This window comes from Falco punctatus, assembly GCF_963210335.1.
Source record: "Falco punctatus genome assembly, contig: scaffold_202, whole genome shotgun sequence".
Taxonomy (NCBI): domain Eukaryota; kingdom Metazoa; phylum Chordata; class Aves; order Falconiformes; family Falconidae; genus Falco; species Falco punctatus.
In genome coordinates, this window is record NW_027660084.1 from 1 (window position 1) to 20,328 (window position 20,328).

The 20,328-nt window shown below is 55.4% G+C and overlaps 1 protein-coding gene and 1 long non-coding RNA gene across 2 annotated transcripts; both read right to left on the reverse strand.

Annotated features, from left to right (window-relative positions):
* Positions 1-3,475: 3,475 nt before the first annotated feature.
* LOC308058023 (fas-binding factor 1 homolog) lies at positions 3,476-19,348 on the reverse strand. The gene is made up of 28 exons (XM_080412034.1): positions 19,268-19,348; positions 18,900-18,927; positions 18,153-18,194; positions 17,739-17,829; positions 17,223-17,283; positions 16,641-16,691; positions 16,301-16,445; positions 15,684-15,764; positions 14,794-14,913; positions 13,784-13,937; positions 13,421-13,554; positions 12,876-12,978; positions 12,327-12,722; positions 10,243-10,318; positions 9,614-9,658; positions 9,388-9,522; positions 9,085-9,185; positions 8,459-8,665; positions 7,817-7,924; positions 7,370-7,509; positions 6,962-7,080; positions 6,710-6,832; positions 6,168-6,353; positions 5,231-5,407; positions 4,926-5,147; positions 4,692-4,824; positions 4,215-4,333; positions 3,476-3,659 (listed from the first exon to the last, which is right to left on the reverse strand). Exons 1-28 carry the CDS (start codon positions 19,268-19,270, stop codon positions 3,576-3,578), a joined length of 3,384 nt encoding a protein of 1,127 aa, XP_080268160.1. The 5' UTR covers positions 19,271-19,348; the 3' UTR covers positions 3,476-3,575.
* Positions 10,453-12,106, reverse strand: LOC308058020. Its single transcript, XR_013925634.1, has 3 exons — positions 11,596-12,106; positions 11,205-11,299; positions 10,453-10,492 (listed from the first exon to the last, which is right to left on the reverse strand). It is a non-coding gene; the product is annotated as an uncharacterized lncRNA (long non-coding RNA).
* Positions 19,349-20,328: the final 980 nt, after the last annotated feature.

Genomic DNA, 20,328 nt, shown 5'->3' on the forward strand with positions numbered 1-20,328 from the left:
GAGGGGATACGGGGCTTTGTACAAACTCACCCCAATACTTTAACACTTTCACAGGGTTTTTTGACTCTCCACCCCCCCGGCTTCAGATCTTACATACATTAGCACAAGTTTTTTATCTTACAACGTGTTTCATTCTGGTTGCTCCATAGAAGGAACCACAACCTCCCCTCTGATCCTTTTCCATTGCTAATATTAAGGGATCTTGTGGAGCTAGGTTAATACCACACTCTTTTGCCACTCTGGGTGATTCCTCAGAGTGAAAAACATACCAGCATACATTACTTCATCCCATTTTTCCTCTCGCCTTAAAAATAACATTAATTTTAGCAAAACATTATAATTCAGTGTGCCGTTTAAGGGCCATTTTCTCTGTCCCCTAACTTATACAGGGGCCACCACTGATTGCAGTACTTAGCCAAAGTTCTCTTATTCACGCTTCCCCCAGCTGCCCCCCCCATTTCCTTCCAGTGACCTTTCTTACTATTATCTCAATCGCTATCCCAGCCACAGAGACTCTAATTTCACTTACAGCTCTCTCTCTTATCCCAAGGCGTCCAAACCTTACAGTCAGGGCATTCAATTTCTTGTCGCCACCATACATATAATAATTCTTTACACCATATACACTTTAAAACATACAGAGGTTCACATTCACCCCTCGGATGTTCAAGACAATAACCACATACCAACATTTGTAATATACTGAATACAGAAATGTTCTCACATTTCCAGCATAAATGAGTATAACAATTATTAATAACCTTGTAATTATTAATTAAAAGGCCACTTTTCTCCACATTCCAGCTTATAAAGCGGCCACCATTGATTACAATATTTTATCAATGTTTTCCTATTCACATTTCCACCAGCGGATCCTCCAATATCCTTCCAATGACTCAAACCACACCCTAGCGGATTTTTCTTTAAAATCCCACCACTCTGCTTTCCTCCCATTTTTCCCAGCTTACACTCACAGAACACACTTATCACTTACAGAATTACTACTTACAAAATGCAACACACAGGTATCTTTCTACAGCAACACCAAGAGCTCACTATTATTATCAAAAATATAGCCAAAATCACAGTAACAATTATCAAAGTCAAATTCCACATTCCATAAATCCGGTAACCAAAATAAGCAACACTGCAGCAAATAAGCTTGAAACAATGAATATTCCATTAACGCCTATACATATTCATTACCTGAACCCGCCTACCCTCGCTTCGTATGCTAATTAGCTTATCAGTCTTTCACGCTTGCGCAGATTCTTCCAAAAATTGTGGGCCGGGGTCTTTAGAATGTGGGCAGTGGTCTATGGGAGGAAGGCTGTAGGTCTTCCTCATGGTGTACTTTTCACCTTTTGCTCATTTGCAGTGTTCTTATCAGTCTAAGGTAATTTATGCCCTTGCTGGCCATCTGCTTTTCTTGCTTAATTATTTCTTTCACCCTTATCTGTCCTCTCCTGCTGAAGTGTTCCGCTAAAGTTTTTCCCATGATTTTGCCACAAACTGAGTTTTGAGGAGCGCTTGCCCTAAAGGGTTGTCTGGATTTACCCCAGAGTACAGCTGAAGGGCTTTCCTCAGTCGTTCCAGCCACTCAGTGGGGCTCTCATCTTTCTTTTGCATTTCATTAAATGCTTTATTGATATTCTGGCCACGGGGTACTGCTTCTCTAATCCCCTGAATTACTATAGTTCTCAGGTCCTGCATATGACTTCTATGCGCCGGATCCTGATTATCCCAGTTAGGTCTTTGGAGTGGCCATTTAATATCTGCTTGAGGTCCCTGGGTTTCCTCGGTAGTAAATAATTGACAAAGGATAGATTGCATCTTATCCCAAGTATAAAGGTTTGGTCCCAGAAATTGATCTAATCTTTCTGCCACTCCGAGTGGGTCCTCAATTAAGTGTCCCATCTCGGTCCTTTTAAAATCTCATAGGTCAGCCGAATTTAGAGGCACAGAAATATATCCGATCACAGGTTGAGGTCCCCCCATGGGCTTTTCTCTTAGGGGGTATATTTGAGCTGCCCCTTTTTGACTTCTAGTTACACGTTTAGGAAGAGGGGGAGACCCTTGTTCCGACTCTGGTGGGGGAGTGGGCGCTCTGGGGACCTCTGCAGGAGCAGGAGGAGGAATGTAAGGAGGGGGGGTTAGAAGGGTTTCGTCTAACTCTCCCTTCTTTTTCTTTTGTTTAGTTTTTTTATTTCATTCAGCGGGTAAAGTCTAGCTCCCGGTTTTTTAGCCACACCTCCGCATATTGACTCTCCTCCGGGTTAAGGGTTTTTTTTTATTATTAACCCAGAGGTTTAATTGCTGTCTTACCCAATCTTCTTCTGACCCATAGACTGGCCAAAAGACATTTTTAGAAATCCTCTTCCCTCCCCATATCTTAGTACAATATTCTATCACTTTCTGCTTATCTTTCCCTAGGGTTCCAGGGAAATATCTCCAATTGTCCAAGATATATGCCAGAGGGGTATTCTTAGGTACAGTGGGTACCCTTCCCATGGGAGTCGAAGGCTTGCTGCCCTTCGCCCCCATCTTCTGGAATATCCACAAACATACACTCACTCGCTCCCCTTGTTCCTGGCCCAGTCCCTCGCGGGAGATGGGAGACGCAGTACGTAAGAGTCCGCACTCGCTTGGTTCAGTATATCGAACCTCTCACTCGTTATATTCCAGGAAACCCAATCCCGCCCGAACGGCAAACCTTGCGAACAACTTCGCAATATATTTACGCGTCCTGCGTCTTCGTCCGGACTCCCGTGCACAGAATTTTTATGGGATTTTACCGGTTTCTCCTTTGCTCATTATTCTAGAATTTAGGTTCGTCGGTAAGGTTGGAGTAAGCTGTTGGTCGCGGGGCCGCGAAATGTCGCGGGGCGCCTCCCCGGAGGACCAAAGCCCACTGTTCCTTATCCGAGTCACGGCACCAGAAATTGTTATAAATTGAGACCACAACGGATCATAATCCAATTAAAATTTTATTAATTATAGCAAGTAGAATATGAGCAAAGACAGCGCTGGACAGCAGGGGAGTCTGCGCTCCACCAACTGCCGCCCTGAGCAGTTCAAACAGTCCCTTTTTATACATCTTTACCCGTGTTCATGAAGTAGTGGAGGTATTGACCCTTCACTCATATATCCTTATGTGGGGTTGTCTGTCTTGTTTCTGTCGGTTCCTGAACATCTGGCGGTTATTTTATCTTTCACAAGCAGTGTCTGGTAGCTGTTTGCATAAGCGTTTTCATATATTTTGTTGCCTAAACTTTACATTGAGCTTAACATAAATCTTAATAAACAATACCCTAGTCCATAGTTTCTCACACCCACGGTGGCCACTGCCTCCTAGCAGTGCCTGCCAGGTGGCCAGGGACACTGGCCCTGAGGGATGGAGGCCAGACTTCCCAGCCCAGGGATGGATTTCACGCTCTGAACACTCCGAGGTTGCTTTTAAAGAGGACACTTCCTCAGCAGAGAACTGGGATTATTTATTGTTTGTTTTCCTCCACAGCAGCCTCCTGCGGGGACAGGCACAGCCATCCCTTGGGGTGCGTGGGGATGCCACCTCCTCAGCCTGACAGAGATGAAGTGTTGTAGGTTGCTTTCTTCAGGGTGTCCAGGAAGAACTGCTCCTTCTCTAAGAAATCATGGTCCTAAGAGAGGGATAGATGGCACGGATATCAGAGTGCCACAGAAATGGGGTCACAGGCCAGGGTGCTGCTCACGAGTGATGGGAGTATCCCAAACCCTCCTCCGTGCGGCGAGCAGCGGGCAGGTACCCATCTGTGGTAGCCCCCGGGGTGTATGGGCTCCCCACAGAGCCCATAACCTCACACCGAGTGAGGCCCACAGAGGAAGGCTCAAAGAGCATCCCTGCCTGGGGAAGGACCCAGCAGGGAAGGAGGGGGCTGAGGATGGGGACATCATGAAGCCAGAGCCCAGCAGAGCTGGCTTCTGCCACCCAGGGATGGGGCAACGCCATCAAGCCAAGGATGTTATCAACCAGCCTGAAACAAGCCGTGAGGATGCACCAACCCTTGCTGCTGGTATCACTCTTCTAGGTGCCCACGGCTTCTGCGAGCCCACCCAGCCCAGCAACGATCTCACACCCACCCTGTGGCCGTCAGGCTCAACCCAGGCTTCACCCAGCCCTGCTCCCACCCAGCTGGTCTGAAGCCCTTTCCAGCCCTGGTTTCCCACCACCTCACCTGCTGGGCCCTGTGCTTCAGCAGCAACAATGTGGCGTAGAGCTCGGTGGGGCCAGCCCCAGTGTCCCTGCTACCGCCTGGGCTATGCCAAGGGAGCGCGCTGGTGGGAAGTGGAAAACCTGGAACAAGAGCCCAACCGTGTGGTACCGCTGCCGTTAGAGGAACAGCAGACGGACAAGTGTCCCTTTTTTTGCTGCCTGCATGTCCCTGCAGCAGGGTCCTCCCCAACCTCCCACTGCAAACGGCCTTTAATCCACCTGCCTCTCCCTTCCTGCCCCCTCTGCCCCCTCCTGGCACTGCCCTGGCTCAGAGGTCTCTGCTGAGCTCCTTCAGAGGATGTGAGGAGGCCAACTCACATCTGAGTGTGTGATGAGCCCCCAGGAACATCCCAAGCCTCCTGAGAAGTGGAATACAAGTGCAACTGGCCCCCAGCATGTCCCGTCCCCCCCTCCCCCAGCAGCGTGCAGGAAGCCTTACACGGTGTGCTGGAGAGGCCTCTCCTAGGGGCACTGAGGCCCTGGTTTGTGTTCAGCAGCATCGCAGAGTTGGTGGGCAGTTCCTCACGTATCTGTTCGAGCTGTCTCCTCTGGCGAGCCATGCTCAGCCGCTCCTGCCCCATCCCCGGGAGAAAGAGAGAGAAACTGTTGGCAAAGGTTCAGGCCCTTGGCACAGCGGCCCCAGGCCAAGAAGGAAAGGCAAGGGAGTATTTGCCTCGTGAAGACGCTGTTCCTGCTGCTTCAGCTGCTCCAGCTGCTGCTCCATGACCTGCAGCCTCCTCTGGTGCTCGGACTCTATCCTGCACGCCTCTTGCAGGGCTTGCTCCCCTTCCTTGTACTTCTGGGACGAGAGCTGCAAGGCAGAGCAGCTGAGGAGGCTGGGGACAGGGACCCTCGCTGCCCTGGGGCAGGGCTCCTTTGTGCACCCCCTGTTCCCCTCCCAGGACAGCGCTGGGATTCAGCACTCAAGGAGGGATGTGAAACCCCAGCTGTGAATTGCAGCGCAGATGCTTCACTTACCTTGGTCGTGCTTTTAATCTGCTCCTCCTGCTGCTGGATGCGCAGTGTGGCCCTGCCCACCTTCTCCTTCTCCAGCCTCAGCTCCTGCCAGGACTTGTCCAGCAGCTCCCTGTCCCTCACCAGCTGCTCCTCCCTGGTTTTCAGCTCATGGCTCCAGATCTTCAGCTCTGCCTGCTCCTAGGATGGGCATGGGGAAAATCAATGCACTACCTGCCCTATCCTGGACACTATCTCATGTCCCCCCAAGTGATGGGAGAGATCTGCCCCTGTTTTCCTTCTTGTGTTTGCCAGTTTGGGGTGCAGAGCAACACCACCAGGTACCCAACCAATGCTCTCATCCACCCACCCTTGGGCACCAGGGTTGGCAGAGCTGGGATTGTACAGGCACACACACACACACACACTCCTTCCCCAGAAAGGACGGAGCCCCTCACCCACGCTACACACTCTAAAACATGCTCAAGGCTTGGCAGTTTGTCAGCAGTGGAAACACCCAGCCTGAATGGTTATTTTCCACCCTGGTAGCCCTCAGAAATGCAGCCCTGCCACAGTCTGTGCCACACATCTCCTCTGGACAGCTCCAGGGGGGAGAACTGGCTCCAAACATGTCCCCATGGCATGGGGAGGTTCTGTTTAACCCACCATGGGGGTTTCCTCTCACCAGACTTAGAATGGAGGCAGCTGTGCCTGGTCTGGCTGCCCAAACTCCTCACAGGCAAAGGGGAGAGACAGAGGTGACTGATGCTTCAGTCAACATCTAAAACAGGCTGGTGGAGGCTGCTCCTGGAACAGCCCGATTCTCACCACCGCAGTGATGTCTCTTAAAACTTGTTTTAAACACCTGAAGGCAGGGCTGAACATCTCCCCGGTGGGCAGGACCCATCCGTGAGCTGCCAGGTGGTGCTGGAGGCCATGGAGAGGGGCTCTACTGTGGTACCTTGGCCAGGCTCATGATGGTGCCCTCTCTCTGTGAGTCCATCTTCAGGGCTCGGTCCATGTTGCGCTCCATCTGCTCCTTCCTCAGCTGCTGCTGGGTGTGAAATTCAGCCCACTCGGCTGCCAGCTTCCGTTGCTCCTGCGAGCACTTCTGCATCACGGACTTCTGCTCTTCCAGCAGAGCACTCTGGGGAGCGTTGCCAGAGAGGGAGAGAAGAAGCACTAAGTCCCATTCGCCACAGGATTTTTCTCCTTTAACCCATCTCTGCCGTGCAACACCTAGGGGCTGGTTCAAGCCCACGGTGCCTGGTGTGAACCCTGTCACCGTGAGCTCTGGTCCCGTGTTCCTCAAGAACCAGCACGTGCCATGCGCACACACCGCGGCCTCCTGCATCCGTGAGCCAGAGGGCTGGCCTGACTGCGATTCCCCCTGTGTGAGGCTGAGGAGGCAGAGAGCTGCAGAAGGATGCTGCAGCCCAGCACCCAGCTCTTGCCTCCACCACACAATGCAGTGCAGCCCTGGAGATGTCTGCCCCACCTCACCTTCGCCCTCTCCAGCTCTGCTCGCTCCATGGACAGCTGCTGGGTCATGACTCGCCGCTGCTCCTCCAGTGAGTGCTGCAGTAATTCCACTTTGGATTGCTCTGCCGTTGCCCTCCATCGCTCCTGCATTCAGACACAGAGGTGACAGATGCTATTCACAACCTCCAGGCCAGGAACCTCCAGTTGGTGAGACACATACCCCATACCCAGACAGGAGGGCCGACCCGGGCAGAGGACACAGTGTGGGCTCACCTGCTCCAGCAGCCGAGTCTGCTCACTCAGCCTGGCCTCCATTTTAGCGATCACCTCCTGGAGTCGGCTCCGCTCCTCCTCCATGTCCCTCTGCTGCTGCGATAGCCTGTCCTGGAGCACTTGGGGAGAGGCACGAGCAGCATGAGGCGGGAAGTTCTTCCCTTCTATCCACACCATGTTCACAGAAAAACTGTGTGTGTTTGTGCTCATCACCCCTGGCACATCCCCAGGACACTGCTTTGTAAAGGGAAGACCCCGAGATGTCCAGTGACCAAGGCAGGCAAGGCTTTGCCAGCCTCAGCTCCCAGCCTCTGGCTGACTCAGAGCAACTTCTCCTTGTTTTCTGGGTACCCCCAGCTCCGGTGGAGACCCCGCAGCCGTTCCGGCACAGAGGAACAGCAGACATACCCTTGAGCTGCTCGTCCCGCTGCCGTACCCCCATGGCCAGCTCCTGGGAGGTGGTGTGGTGTGTGGCCTCCACCTTTCGCGAGAGGTCATGCAAGTTGCTGGAGAACTTCTCCATCCGCTCGATGATGCCATTCAGAGACCTGCAGAGAGAAGTGAGGGGAGGGTCACCCCTGTGGGACACACTTCATCTCACCGCAATGGAGAGGGGGATATTTGGTGGCCCAAAGGCCGGGCAGCCCTGCCCTGAACCTCTCTGGGTCACAGCAGAGCAGTAGGAAGATGCAGCTCCTGCTTCCGGGGGGCACTGACGGGTATTACACAGCTCAGCATCCCCGCAGGCAGTGGGTGGGAGAGGGGATGGCCCCTGTTGCCATGGTCCAAGCCTGGTTCGTGTAGGACAGGGAATGCTGTGGCCAGGGACCAATGTGGGAACACAACTGTCAGTACCTGGTGTACGATGTGGCGCTGGTCACTGCATCGATCTCCTGGTCTTTCAGCCGCTTCAGCCGCTGGAGCTGCTCTTCGTGGTCTTTGCGCATCTCCTGGACAGACACCCTGCGGGACACGGGGAAGGAGCCTGCCACAGGCTGGCACAAACCAGTGCTCCCCATGATAGGCATTGTGGGAGAGGCTTGGTTGTGGGGCTGAGAATCAGGTGCCAGGAGCTGAGCTGGCATGGGGGTCTGTCCTGGGGCATTCCACCGACAGGCATCCACATTTGGGATGGGCCCAATTTTGGGGTTATGAGCTCCTCTACCAAAAACTGATTTGTCATTGACCCAAACTATGTGGACATCAGTGACTCACTGAACTCACTGACCTGAATAAAAGAGATTTGGGGGAAGATAAAACATTGGGTTCAGCATCTTTCAAAATACAATGCATTCACTCTGAAACCACGTCTCCAGTCAGATCTCCCTGTGTCCACCTACAAAGCAAATCCCCGTTCCAAAAGGCACCAAGCTGCCCACAACCCAGTGCTTCTGGAGTCTGGTTTCTCCTTTCACCATGTCCCCAAACCACTCCCTGGTTCCTTCGCTGAGACTGTGGGTACCAGCCACACGTGTGTGCCACTCGTGCCACTCTCACCTCTGCAGCTCTTGCAGACGCTCCATCTCCAGCTTGTTCTGCTGCTCCAGCGTGGCCAGGCGCTGCTGGTGCTGCGCCAGCAGCTCTGCCCGTGCCCGCTCCGCATCCTGGCTCTGCAGCAGGAGCTGAGCCATCAGCTGCTCCTTCTCCAGCCGCAGCCTCTCCTCCCGCTGCCCGTAGGTGTCCTCCACCACCTTCACCTGGTTCCTGCCCCGAGAGGTCACAGCCAGGAAGAAGTGTTGCTTCCACAGCAATACCCAGCACTCCCCCCGCCCCCGCAGAGCGCACACAGGGGTTTGCGAGCAGATCAGTGTTGCTGTGTGCATGGCGAAACACGCAGACCTGAGCCTTGAACCCTCCTGCTACTGCCCACTGTGCTGCCTGGTTGGGGGTGCACTGGCAATGGGACCAGCCCCTCCTCCTTGTCACCCAGGGGACAGTGGTGGTGAGAGTGGACTCCCATGTTGGCTCACCTGTGGGGCTGCTCTCTGCCCCCACCACGTCTACATCGACATGGCTCTGCGCCCACCTGCCCCAGGGGCGGATTTGGGAAGCATCCCAGCACTCCCACCCCAGGAGAGACAGAGCTGTAGGCGAGGAGGGAAGCACAGGTGAGAGGCTGGTACCTGTGGGTGCTCTCAAGGAGATTCAGTTCCTCCTGGTGCCGCTGCTGGAGATTTTCCAGCAACAGTTTGTGCTGTGTCCGCTCCAGCTCCAGCATTCGGACCTGCCAGGCACCCGGAGAGAAAGTCCTTGTGCTGCCCTGGGGACAGAACTCCCACAGCAGCACTTGGTGGCCATAGGCGTCTCTGGACAGGGAGGTTTCACCTCTCTCCCCTGTCACCCTGATGCTATTGGGACAGGATATGGCTCCTTCTCCTCCCTCTGGGTCACCCGTGGTCCCCCATTCAGCAGGCAATGGGGCTCACCTGGCTCTCCAGCTCTGCCACACGGGCCTGGGCGCTCAGCAGCGCTGCCTGGCAGCCTGATGCATCCTCATGGAGCTGGGCTGCGGGAGCCCCCTGCCTCGTCTCATGCTGCAAGCCCGGGGCTGAGAACTCTGCCTACAAGGATGGAGAGAGAAGATCGAGGCCCTTCAGGATCAGTGGCTTTGTGGTGCGGCCATCAGCCTCCAAAAGAAGGCACCTGCCTTACCTGCAGCTGCGGGGCAGCCTGGACATGTGCCCTGGGTGCAGGAACCTGCGGAGACACAGGGATGCTCTCAGGGAGGTAAAGCCCTGGGGAGAACATCTCCTCCTAGCCTGGAAACGGCGATCCATCTCCAGCCTACTGCAGTACCACCCCCACCCCCTCCCCAGCCCAATCCCCGTGCTGGCGTGGGTCCCTTCTCCCCAGGTGACACTCGGCAGCCCCCACCCCAGACACAAGCATGCTGCGCTCTTCCTTCTCTGGGGGCAGAATCAAGGCTGAGACCACAAGCCCTCTGGGAGACAACATGTGTCCCACCACCAGGGCAGGGCGAGGAGCCCAGCTGGATGAGAAGGAGAGGCTTCAAAGACCAAGCAAGAGCTGCCTTCTCTGTGAAAGGCTTCAATTCTCCTTCAGTTGTCTAGAAATAATCTCAGAGCATCTTCAACACTATACTGGGGAAAATCAACTGAAGAAAAAGTCCTTTATCACCTGGAGCCTCTGTTGTCTAGTTAATATAATATGTATATATGCCTGGGGAACTGTGTAAATGCTGCTCAGGCCATGCAGGGCTATAAACACACATGATTTACAAAGCATCCATAGCACCCATGCTTTGGCCTGATAAACGCAACTTGTGGCACCTCGGGGAGCTCCAAACTCTTTGCCTCCATGGACACGGCTTCCCAGAGATGCAAAGTGGGGCACATCCTTCCTCAGGCCGAGGGAGCACGGACAGAGCGGGATGGCGGTGAGTCGGCAGCGGAGGGCTCGCGATCGCTGCCCTGATCCTGCACCGCTCGGGGCACGGACCCAGCACACCTACCTGAGTGAGCGGGGCAGGTCCTGGTGCCTCCTGCTTTCCTGGGAATGAGCCTGTAGAGGCTGAAAATTGGACAAGTCCATGATTTGAATATAGCAATGGGAACCATCCCCTCCCAGCAGGATGAGGGCCTGGGTCTCCTGGGCACAGCGATGAGGGTCGCGCTCCGCTCTGGGAGCTGGCAATGAGGGCAGAGGGTCAGACAGGCTTGTCCGTGTCTGCATCCCCACTCCACACACAACGGTGGGACTCTGCTCTGCAGAGTAAATCAAGGGACAAAGCACAGCTCCTCCTCCATCTCCATCACCTAGGGAAGAGACTGGGTCCCCTAAGCCACTTTCAGCGGCCTCTGAACCGGCGCACAGCCACAGCCCAGAGCAGAAGGGGGTCTTTCCAGCACATAGCACTGGTGGGACAAGTGTGGGGGCAGCAAAGGGAAGACAGATGGGGCAGCGTGAACTTATGCACACCCATTGCTCCGGCAAAGCGAGTCCCTCACAGCCTTCCGAAACCCCAAAGGCAGCACTGCGGAGCTCAGTGTGCCCCAGCACACCAGCTGACATGGGGATGGTGGGATCCTGCAGCTCAGCAACCTGCTCCGACAATGGCTGGTCAAAGCCTGGGCAGCATTCATGTGGCCAAGGGAAGTGCTGTGGTTCCTGCCTTTTTTTGGGGGGTTGGTTTTGGTTTTTTTTCAGGGCAGGGAGACCCTTCTCCGCATACCAAACTGTACAAATCTCTGCTGCCCGAACCGTACAACCACAGGAAACGCACCCAAGGCACCGGCATTTCTGGAGGGATGCCCCTTCGCAGGATCCGATGGTTGAACCGAGGCTTGTTTCGTGGTGCTGAGCCAGGGGACCGGCTGCCTGCGTGGGCACAGAGACACAAGTGACGCACAGCAGTGTCACAGCGCAGGGAGAGGCACGCAGACATTATCCCGCTTGGCATTTTTGCAAGTTTAAAGCTTGGCTGTCGCACTGTGATCGAACAGGCAAGGGCCCGACGATCCTTCAGCGCTGCCTTCCTTCCCGGTTACACAGGTCCCAGACCAAAGTGGTCACGGCTGGCTACCAGCCCTCCCCGCTCCCCCACCTACACATGCAGCCGCTTCCCACAGGAATTCTCCCTTGTGGAGGTGTCTGAAAGGTGAAGGAGGCCTCACCTGGAGCCATCTGCACTCGCTGCCTGGTCCTGCGGGACAGCTGCCTGCTGCGGTGCTCCTGTGGGGCTGGCTGGCTGGCTGCAAGCAAAAAACATCCCATGGGGGAGAGCCCAGGAGGCAAGGAAAGACAAGATCCTTTCCCTCAACACCAGTTCCTGCCTTGCAGGTGAAAACCTATCCCACTCAGCTGCGGCAGGATTCAACCTGTTGGCTTCAGAGGGAGCAAAGACACCTCAGAACCTCCATCTCTGGAGGAACACCAGTTCCTCCTTGCTGCATCCACCCCCTTCCCCTGGGCAACATGCCCCTGCCCACGACACACGCGGCTGCTTCTCTGCAATTCACTTCTGAGTCCCATCCCAATGGCACAAGCCTGAACCTGTCTGTGCCAACTCAGCTGGAGGAGGTGGTTTTCCTGGAACTAGGAGGAACGAAGGGGAAAGAAGGCAGGAATGAGGAGCATGCGTGGAGCTCGTGGGGGTATGCTGATCCAGGACAATCCCACAGGACCTGGGGCAGCACATGCAATCTCAGCCATGACTAGAAGGAGAGCCCAGAGGTGCGATGGCCCTGCAGGCTGCACCAGTGGGAGAAACCTCTGCGTTATTAACCCAACCCGAGGCAAGCGAGCACTTAAAATGGATTTCTTAAATCCGAGCAGAGGATTTCTGAGACGTCCTGTTGGAGCAGCTGCATGATGGGAGCCCTGTGGCCACCAGCTGTGCTTTTACCTCACAGGAGCGTGGGGATCCAGCCCTCCTTCTGGGGACTCCAAGGGCTTGGCACTTTGCTCCTGAGCCTTCGCCTGTGCTTGGGCTTTCTTGCGAGACAAGGCAGCGCTCAGCCAGTTGTCTTCCTCCAGCGGGTCAGGTTTAGCCAGCGCTGCCTCTGCAGCCGGGAGCTGGCTGGTGGGGCCGGGCTGCTGGGCTGTGCCAGGGCTGGGGTAGCTCACTGCAGGATTGGCTTTTGCTGCAGATGTTGGCTTCGCATCCATAAAATCCTCATCTTTCAAGCCCAGCCAGTCACCTCGAGTCCGGCTGCTCCGCACAGGGCTGTGCCTGGCTGAAGGAGGAGATTTGGAGCGGGGTTCTGGTTTTGGTTCGCTGCTGTTCTCGGCTGGAAACCTGCTGCAAGGAGAAGCAGTCACATACGTGCCTGTGAGAGGACCCCGGGGACCCTGCCCGGGGACCCTGCCCGGGGACCCTGCCCGGGGACCCTGCCCGCTCTGCCGCGGGGGCAGCGTGGCTGCTGGCTGGAGCTCCACACGCAGAGCACAATACCTCACAGGCTGCCTCCTCGCCGGCTGGCCCTTGGGCATGGAGGCCACCGTCGGCTGGTACGCTCCAAAGACAAAATCCTCCTTGTCCCAGCCGTCTTCCTTCTCTGTTCAGACAAGCAGCCTTGAGTCAGCGCCTAGAGGAGTGGCTGTTTGCAAAGACACCAGCCCTCCTCCTCCTCCCCTGCAATTCCCACTGCGATTGCTGCCTCTGGGAAGACACAGCTGGAAACATCTTCCCTGGAAACCTGCAAGCAACGTGTCTCCTCCACGTGGCTGGGAAAAGTTGCTTTGCTGAGAATCAGTCCATGTCCAAAGGCAACTGAGTTACAGCTGCTGTGCAAATGCCCCCAGGCTGCCTCGAAGGCAGGGTACAACACTTTTGCATCAGTCACCTTTGCCCCAGAGCTGACTGGGAGCCCATTAGCCACCCTGCTGACCACTACAGAAAGGGTATTTCCCCTTCAAGGACATTAGAAATCAATCTCGCCCTCCCAAGCCAACGCCATCACCTCTGCAGACCTTCCCAGCATCCCTGGCCACGCTCACCTGGCTGCTTTTGGTACTTCTTATCCAGTTTGAACTCTCTGCGCTCTCCTGTGCCTGGCTGTTCCAGGATTTTGGCCACGGAATTTTGTCCCAGCAACTCATCCAGCTTGGAGCGGGCTGGCCGGAGCACCTCTCTGTTGGTGACACAGTGGCAGATAGGTTTCCCTGGGAGGCAGGGCTGTTTCTTGTCACACAGCCTTGCCAGGGTGCTCTGGCTCTTCTCTGTGAAACGAGGCTGCTCTTGCCCCTTTCTGGGACCCACAGGCAGAAGCTCCAGCATCCCCCCGCCCACAGCATGCTGGCACCATCCCAACGCACAAGCCATCCCCTGCTTTACTCTCACTGCCTCTTCATTGCCCTTACTTTTCTGCCTTCTTTCCCTGCTTCTCAGCTCCTTTTGAGCCACTGCCAAGTCCCAGCGCATGCATCAGGTCGTCATCAGTATCTTCAAAAGTGAGCTCAGCCCTCCTCTGGACCGGGGCCACGGTGTGCAGGGGCGTCTGGGGTGGAGGTGGCTCTGTGGATGGGATCACACATGGTAAAGGTTTGATCAGGGCTTTTTTTTTTTTTAAACAGGAGATCAAAGCATCCCTGCCTGCTCTTATCTCTCAGGACCATTTAAAAAGTAATTTTTAAGATCAGCGAACAGATCTCACAGCAAGTAACACAGCGGCAATGCACTACTGCCTGGTCTGCAGCCATGCATCCACTGCTGGGACACTGCTGGGTGCCACTGACACTGGGGTTTCCAGCTCTGGATAACGCCAGGAGCTTCTTTAGCTTTGAAAGTTTCCAGTCAGATAATTCCTGTCCCCTTTTGCCTAAAGTCCCTCTCTACCAACACACCTTAGACCTTGCCCTAACCCACCAGCTGCTACTTGCATCCAGAGTAGATTTATCAGGGTGAAAGGTGATTTTAGGGGACCCTCAGACCCATTAGCATCCCTGCTGCAGGAACAAGAGGGACAAGTGCCTGTAACACAGCCACAGCTGGATCCCACCCAGAGGTGCCCCAGTTGTGGTGTGGCACGGACTGGTGCTGCTCTCAGACACGCAAATCCTGACCCAGAAAATTTGTTCTCATTTGGCAATGCGTGCAGAACGGGCTGGATGAGGTCAAAGGTAAGATCAGAGCCTCCATTCCTGGAAAGGAAAGCTCAGCTCCATAATCTGCGGCGCACTGCAAGTATCAAGCACTTGGTGAGCTGTGGCACAATTAACCCCGTTACCAAGCTGCTCTATAAATTACGTTACTGGCTAATAAGAGGTAGGACTAGGTGGCTTTCAATGTAATCATTTTGGATCTCACACAGACTAATCCATGCTGCTGATTTATGTAATACAAAGAGGATGCACTGAGCAACCCCACTTACCTTTCTCTTTGCTCTGTTCTGGTTTTTCCTCAGAGCTGCTTTTAGCGCCTGTTGGAGCTGGTTTCTTGGGAGCATCCTGCTCCTCATCAGACAAAAGTCCTGCCAAAGGATCATCTAAATCTGGGAATTACCCAGCAGGTACAGGAAAAGAGAATAACAAAACAAACAAACAAACGCAACGTTATTTAGAAGAAGAGCTCTGCACTACGCCAGCCACTGTTCCCCACAACGTGCACGTGGGGACAGCAGAGTGTATCTGCCCAAAGCCATGAGCGCGGGTCCTGCAGGGACCTGGGATACCCTTGAGTCTCCCTGAACTTCAAACACTCAAAGACTTAGATTTCCGTTCAGTTTTTCCACGTTTTCATCCTCCCGGAAGAAAATAACTCAAAAATTTGGGTGCTTTAATGCCTGAACACAGCTTAGGCAAAGAAAAAGGGGAGAAAGGCCACCTAAATCACCTAAAGCCCATTAGGGTTTTTGGTTTTGTTTTTTTTTTAACAGATTTTAACAGATCCTGATCTTTGTTAAAGCACAGGCTTTGAGAACCAGATTTCAGCTGTGCCAGGAAACCACTCCCCTGTTCAGAAGCTGGACAGAACCCCCCCTGACACAGGGGCTCCCAAGTGTTACAATCATTAAAAACCAAAGCACATATAAAAATGCAAATGCCCCCAGGAATCACCCCCCAGTCCTGTCCTGGGGAGGGCCTCGAATGCAGAGGTTTTTTTCCCTTTGGTCACCTCTGAAGGATTACATTTGCACTAGCATCATAGGGGTGAAGGACTCCGTATCTTATTAACCAGTCAAGCCTCCAGCTAACCGAGGAGGCAAAGAGCACGGGCAGAGCCCCCAGCGCCCCCCCGCAGCCGCGTGAAGTGAGATCCCACCTTCAAAGTTAAATTTCTTGTTGTGTCGGGGAGCGGCAGGGGATGAGAGCGCCTTCTTTTCCATCGCAGGCACTTTCTCTCCTAGAAAGAGAGGCCACGGCTCTCAGAGACAAGGTACTGCAGAAATGCCCCAGTCCCACCCTAGCTAAGGGTCGCTTTTTGGGTGGCAGCCCCCTAAAAGCACCCGCTGTGATGGACAGACCCCCCCACAGCCCTGCCAGGTGCACATCTCTCCGGAGGGGTCTCCTTGCAAGCAGAGGAGAAAAGGGCCAGGGGAAGATCAGGGCACTTTAGGGGCTGGCAGATCTGAAATGCAGCTCCTCTGGCTCTCCTTGCCCCCAGAGCAGGGGGCTCCCCACCAGAAACACTTTGCACCGCCCCAGGGAACAGCCGAGTGGTGTTTGGTGGGAGGTGGCAGCGGCTGCTGGTGTGAGTGACGTCCAGGGATCTCCTAAGGGATAACACATGGCCAGAATAACACTCCTGCAAAAAGCAACCAGGAAAAGCATTTTAGGGAACAAATCCACTTTTTGCTCCGTATCCCAGATAAGGATAGGAAAATATCCCTGCTCGTTTACAATCAGGGTGTGAAAAGAATAGCAGAATCTCCTTTTTACCTTCCTCAGGAGCTACCAGCTTCCCTGTGTTTTTTACTCCTCCTCCCAAGAAGTCACATTTCCCAGGACCTTTCACAGTTGCCTTCCCTGGCCCAGAACTGGGTTTCGGGATTCCCAGGAGATCAGCTTCCATGTCGTCCATATCCTGGAAAGCAAGAGGACAAGGATGGGGAGCAGGGTGAGAGCTGCTTCTCCCTTCGGAGGCTGGTGCTGGAGGCCATGGCAGCGCGCTGGGGCAGAGATGGAGGGGATGGATGGAGATGGAGGGGATGGATGGAGATGGAGGGGATGGATGGAGATGGAGGGGATGGATGGAGATGGAGGGGATTTAAGGACTTGCCTTCAGGGTCTGCAGCACAGCTTGTGGGTCTGTGTCGGAGACACTGGATCCCTGCATGCCAGGGAGGGGAGACATCAGAGGGGAAGAGATTTTTGGAAACTCCTCACCCCTTACCCCATATCCCTTGATATCCGTTTTATGAGATAGAAGAATACATGCCCAACTCCTCCTGGTGTCCTCCTCTCTGGAAACCCCCTGTGCCCCAATTCCTTTGCTGAGATCCTGCTGCCTCTAGGAGAAGCATCAGGAAAACCCAAGGCCGTTGCTCTGGGTGAAGGTCCTTCCTACAACACTTTACCCAAAGTGCACGCAGGAAGGCTGGGCTGCAGCAGCACGTGCCCCCCAGCTTTGCTCCATCTCACCCAAGGCACCAGGAAGCCCTTCTTCCACCACCACCCCCGCCCTGTCCTGTCTTCCCCACCCCACTGGGATGCTGGAGAGGGGTTACCTCTTCAGCCAGACATCACAGCTCATCGCTGGCACGCCACTGCTGACCTGGCCGGGGTGATACCGCCGCAACCTTGGCCCGGCTCAGCCCCAGCCCTCGGGACTCCCAGGCTCTTTCCTGAACCTTGGACTCACCTCTGCAGAATTTATGTCCTTCGCAGGGAGTCTGTCGAAGAAATCATCTTCTAAAATGGACCTATGACACAAGCCCGGGGGTTAGCAGCACCACACGTGAGCTCGGCCAGTGTGTCCAGGGACAGCCAAGCCAGGCCAGGCAGCGGGAGGCAGAGGAGACCACACAGGGCTGCCACACCAGCCGCATCGTACAACGCAGAAAATGAGGCTAAAATAGCACTGGGATAAAGGACGGCAGTGCTGGGACTGCTCTATTTAAGCAACTGTTACAAAGCAGATTTACAGAAGATGTACAAGGCTGGGGGACACCCAACTCTTGCTGGAAAGCTTCGGGCTCTGGGCTCCCAGTTCCCAAAGGCATCGCAGAAGATAACTCGCCTTCCCAGGCAATCACTGTTGGGGCAGGGAGGGAGGTGGAAAAGCCAAGGATGGGGCAGATCAGAAGGATTTGGGGAGGACAAAGAGATCTTCAAGTGAGATCTCTCACAGGAGAGGCTGTGTCTGAAAGGCACTCACTTCTTTCTGGCCTGCAAGCCAGTGTCCTGGGCTCTCCTACTGCTGCCCACAGCCGGCTGGGAAGCTTTGGCAGATTTAACAGAGGTTTCATCTGGAAACAAGACAGGGAGAGATGGGGATGATGGACACGGGCATATTCCTGACCTAGGCACTCCAAAGGGGGATCTGCTGTCTACCCCGGGGCCACAGAGGCTTTTAATCAGAGGTGAACTTCACTTTGCCTCCCCAAAAGCTGATGTCCAGCCTATTCAATGGCCTCTGACTCCGAGAAGCCCTGCTCCCTGCTCCATCCCCTCCTCACAGCTGGAGCCCCCTTGCAGATCAATGGCTGTTGCACCAGCACCTCCTGCTCCCAGGAGGGGAGTAAGAATAGAAGGACGCTGCCCTTTCAGCTGAGAAGAAGGTTCGTTTTACCATCATAGCCCAGGAGGTCACCAAGCACATCATCGATGGAGCCTGAAATGAGACAAATTAAGCTGTTGAGGCAGGTGAGCTCACCAAGCAGGCATAGGAAAGCTCCCAGTTTCAGTATGGCTTGCTCTTTGGAAATCTGCTAGAATAAAGTTTTGGTCTTAAGCATCATCAGCGTCAGGCCTTCCTTGTCAGTCTAGAGAGAACTGCCAGGACCTGATCAGTATTTTGTGGATAAAAAATTTAGCTTCACTTAGCCAGAAATGGGGTATCTTTATCAAATGAACCAGCTGCTTTGTATTCAGTTAGTCACTGGCCACAAGCAGCACTTAACCTGTGAGCTCTCACCCCGCAGGATCTCGAGTCCCTGGGCAACCCCAAAAGCACTGCTTCAGTATCAGGGGCTGCAAGAGGCCTCCAAACAGTATCCCTCCAAACAGGGATAAGGTGATGGGAAGAACTGAAACAAATGCTTATATTCTCCCCTGAATTTGGGAAAGCCCACAAGAAAGGAATGTGGGACCTCAATAAACAAATCCGCTTGATGTGAGAGGCAGGTGAAAATTTCTGGTTCAGGAACGACATGATGATGCACTCAACCATCTGCAGCTTTCAGACAAGGATCATGAAACATTTCAGTAGCCAGGACTGCCACCTGAGAGTGTGTCGTCCCCCCCCTGCCCCAGGCATTCCCAGCAGATCGAAGCACCTACGGACAGCAAAAGGAAAGCCTGCAGCATATGTACGTACCTCTTAAACTTTTCTTGGGTTTTGTAGCCTGGGGAGAAAGAAAAATTCCCTCATTAGAAAATGAAGCAAGTCTGTCCTGGACTTTCTCAAAACACACTAAAGCCAGAGGCAGGTTTCTCCAGAGCATCCCATAAACAGCAGCGAGGCCCTCCTCCTGCCCGTGCTGTTTGGGAAATGACACGTGAAATGCAGAACTACAAAGGTATTTCCAACTTCAGAGACACGGGTGAGCACAGCCCCTCCCGACTGCCAGCTGGGCAGGACCCTCCAGCCCTTGGGACCACTTCTGCCTCCAGGCAGAGCTGCCAGAGCATCAGATCCGGATTTCCCAGCCCCGCCTCAGCCCCGCACCGCAGGGCCACGCTCACCATCAGCGTCCGTTTACGGATTCTTCTTCCACGTTGCAGGGGGACCCGGCACCACTGGTCACATCCACACCCACCTCCTGCCTGAAGGGAGAGGAGGGTTCCCCGATGTGCCACCACGGCCGGAGGCACCTCTCCCACAGAGATGTCCCTCTCCGGCTCGGGGGGCTGCAGCCTGCCAGGCTGGCTCCGCGCCGCGCCCACCCCCCGAGCCCCTCTCAACAAGGCTCCATTTGAGTCTGAAAAACACCCCCCCCCCGCTCCCCAAACCGGCTTCGTGCTCCTGCAGCCCGGGGGGGACATCACACCCCCCCCAGGGAACCAGGGAGGGTGAAGGTTCCGGCCGCCCCCGACCCCAGCACAGCCCGGGGGGTCCCGCTTAGCCCAGAGCCTGCGGAGCAGCCAGGGGCAGAGGGAGGGAAACCCCCCCACCCACCCCCCCTTGGGTCCGGGGCACCCGCGGGGACCTGGGACAAGCAAAGCGCTGCTGGAGGCGAGGGGTGCGCGGCCCGGAGGCGCGGAGCCCCCCACTTACCGCTCAACCGCCCCCCGGCTCCGCCTCTGCGCATCCCGTTGCCATGGCGCCCGCTGCCCCCTGACCCCGGCGCCCCGCGCCAGCGCCCGCCAGACCCCGAGCCCGCAGCCCCCCAGGGCCGAGCCCGCAGCCCCCCGAACCCGCAGCCCCCTCACCCCCAGCCCCCCGAGCCCGCAGCCCCCCAGCCCGCACCGGTAGCACGCCGGACACCCGCCCCCGGAAGGCCGCGGCTCACCCGGCACGGCCCGGCACGGCCCGGCACGGCCCGGCCCGGCCCGGCCCCTCCCCCCCGCGGGACGATGGGATGTGTAGTCCCCGCCGGGCCCCCGGAGCTGGGGGTGCCCCCAGCGCTGCACCCCCCGCACGAGGGGCTGAGAGCGGCTGCGGTGCCCCCGGCCACCCCCAGCACGTGCCCTGGCACAAAGCGGGGCTTTAACGCCCTGGCCTGGTGTTTAATTGTTGTTAATTGGCGCCAACAAGGAGCAACGCCAGCCCTCCTTTCGAGACCCCCGGGCACCAGCGCCCTCCT

Coding starts and splice junctions, on each gene's coding strand:
- LOC308058023 (XM_080412034.1), bottom strand. Junction 17,830..18,152: donor TGACCTCCTGGGCTATGATG/GTAAAACGAACC, acceptor TCTTGTTTCCAG/ATGAAACCTCTGTTAAATCT. Junction 4,334..4,691: donor AGGCCTCTCCAGCACACCGT/GTAAGGCTTCCT, acceptor CTCTTGTTCCAG/GTTTTCCACTTCCCACCAGC.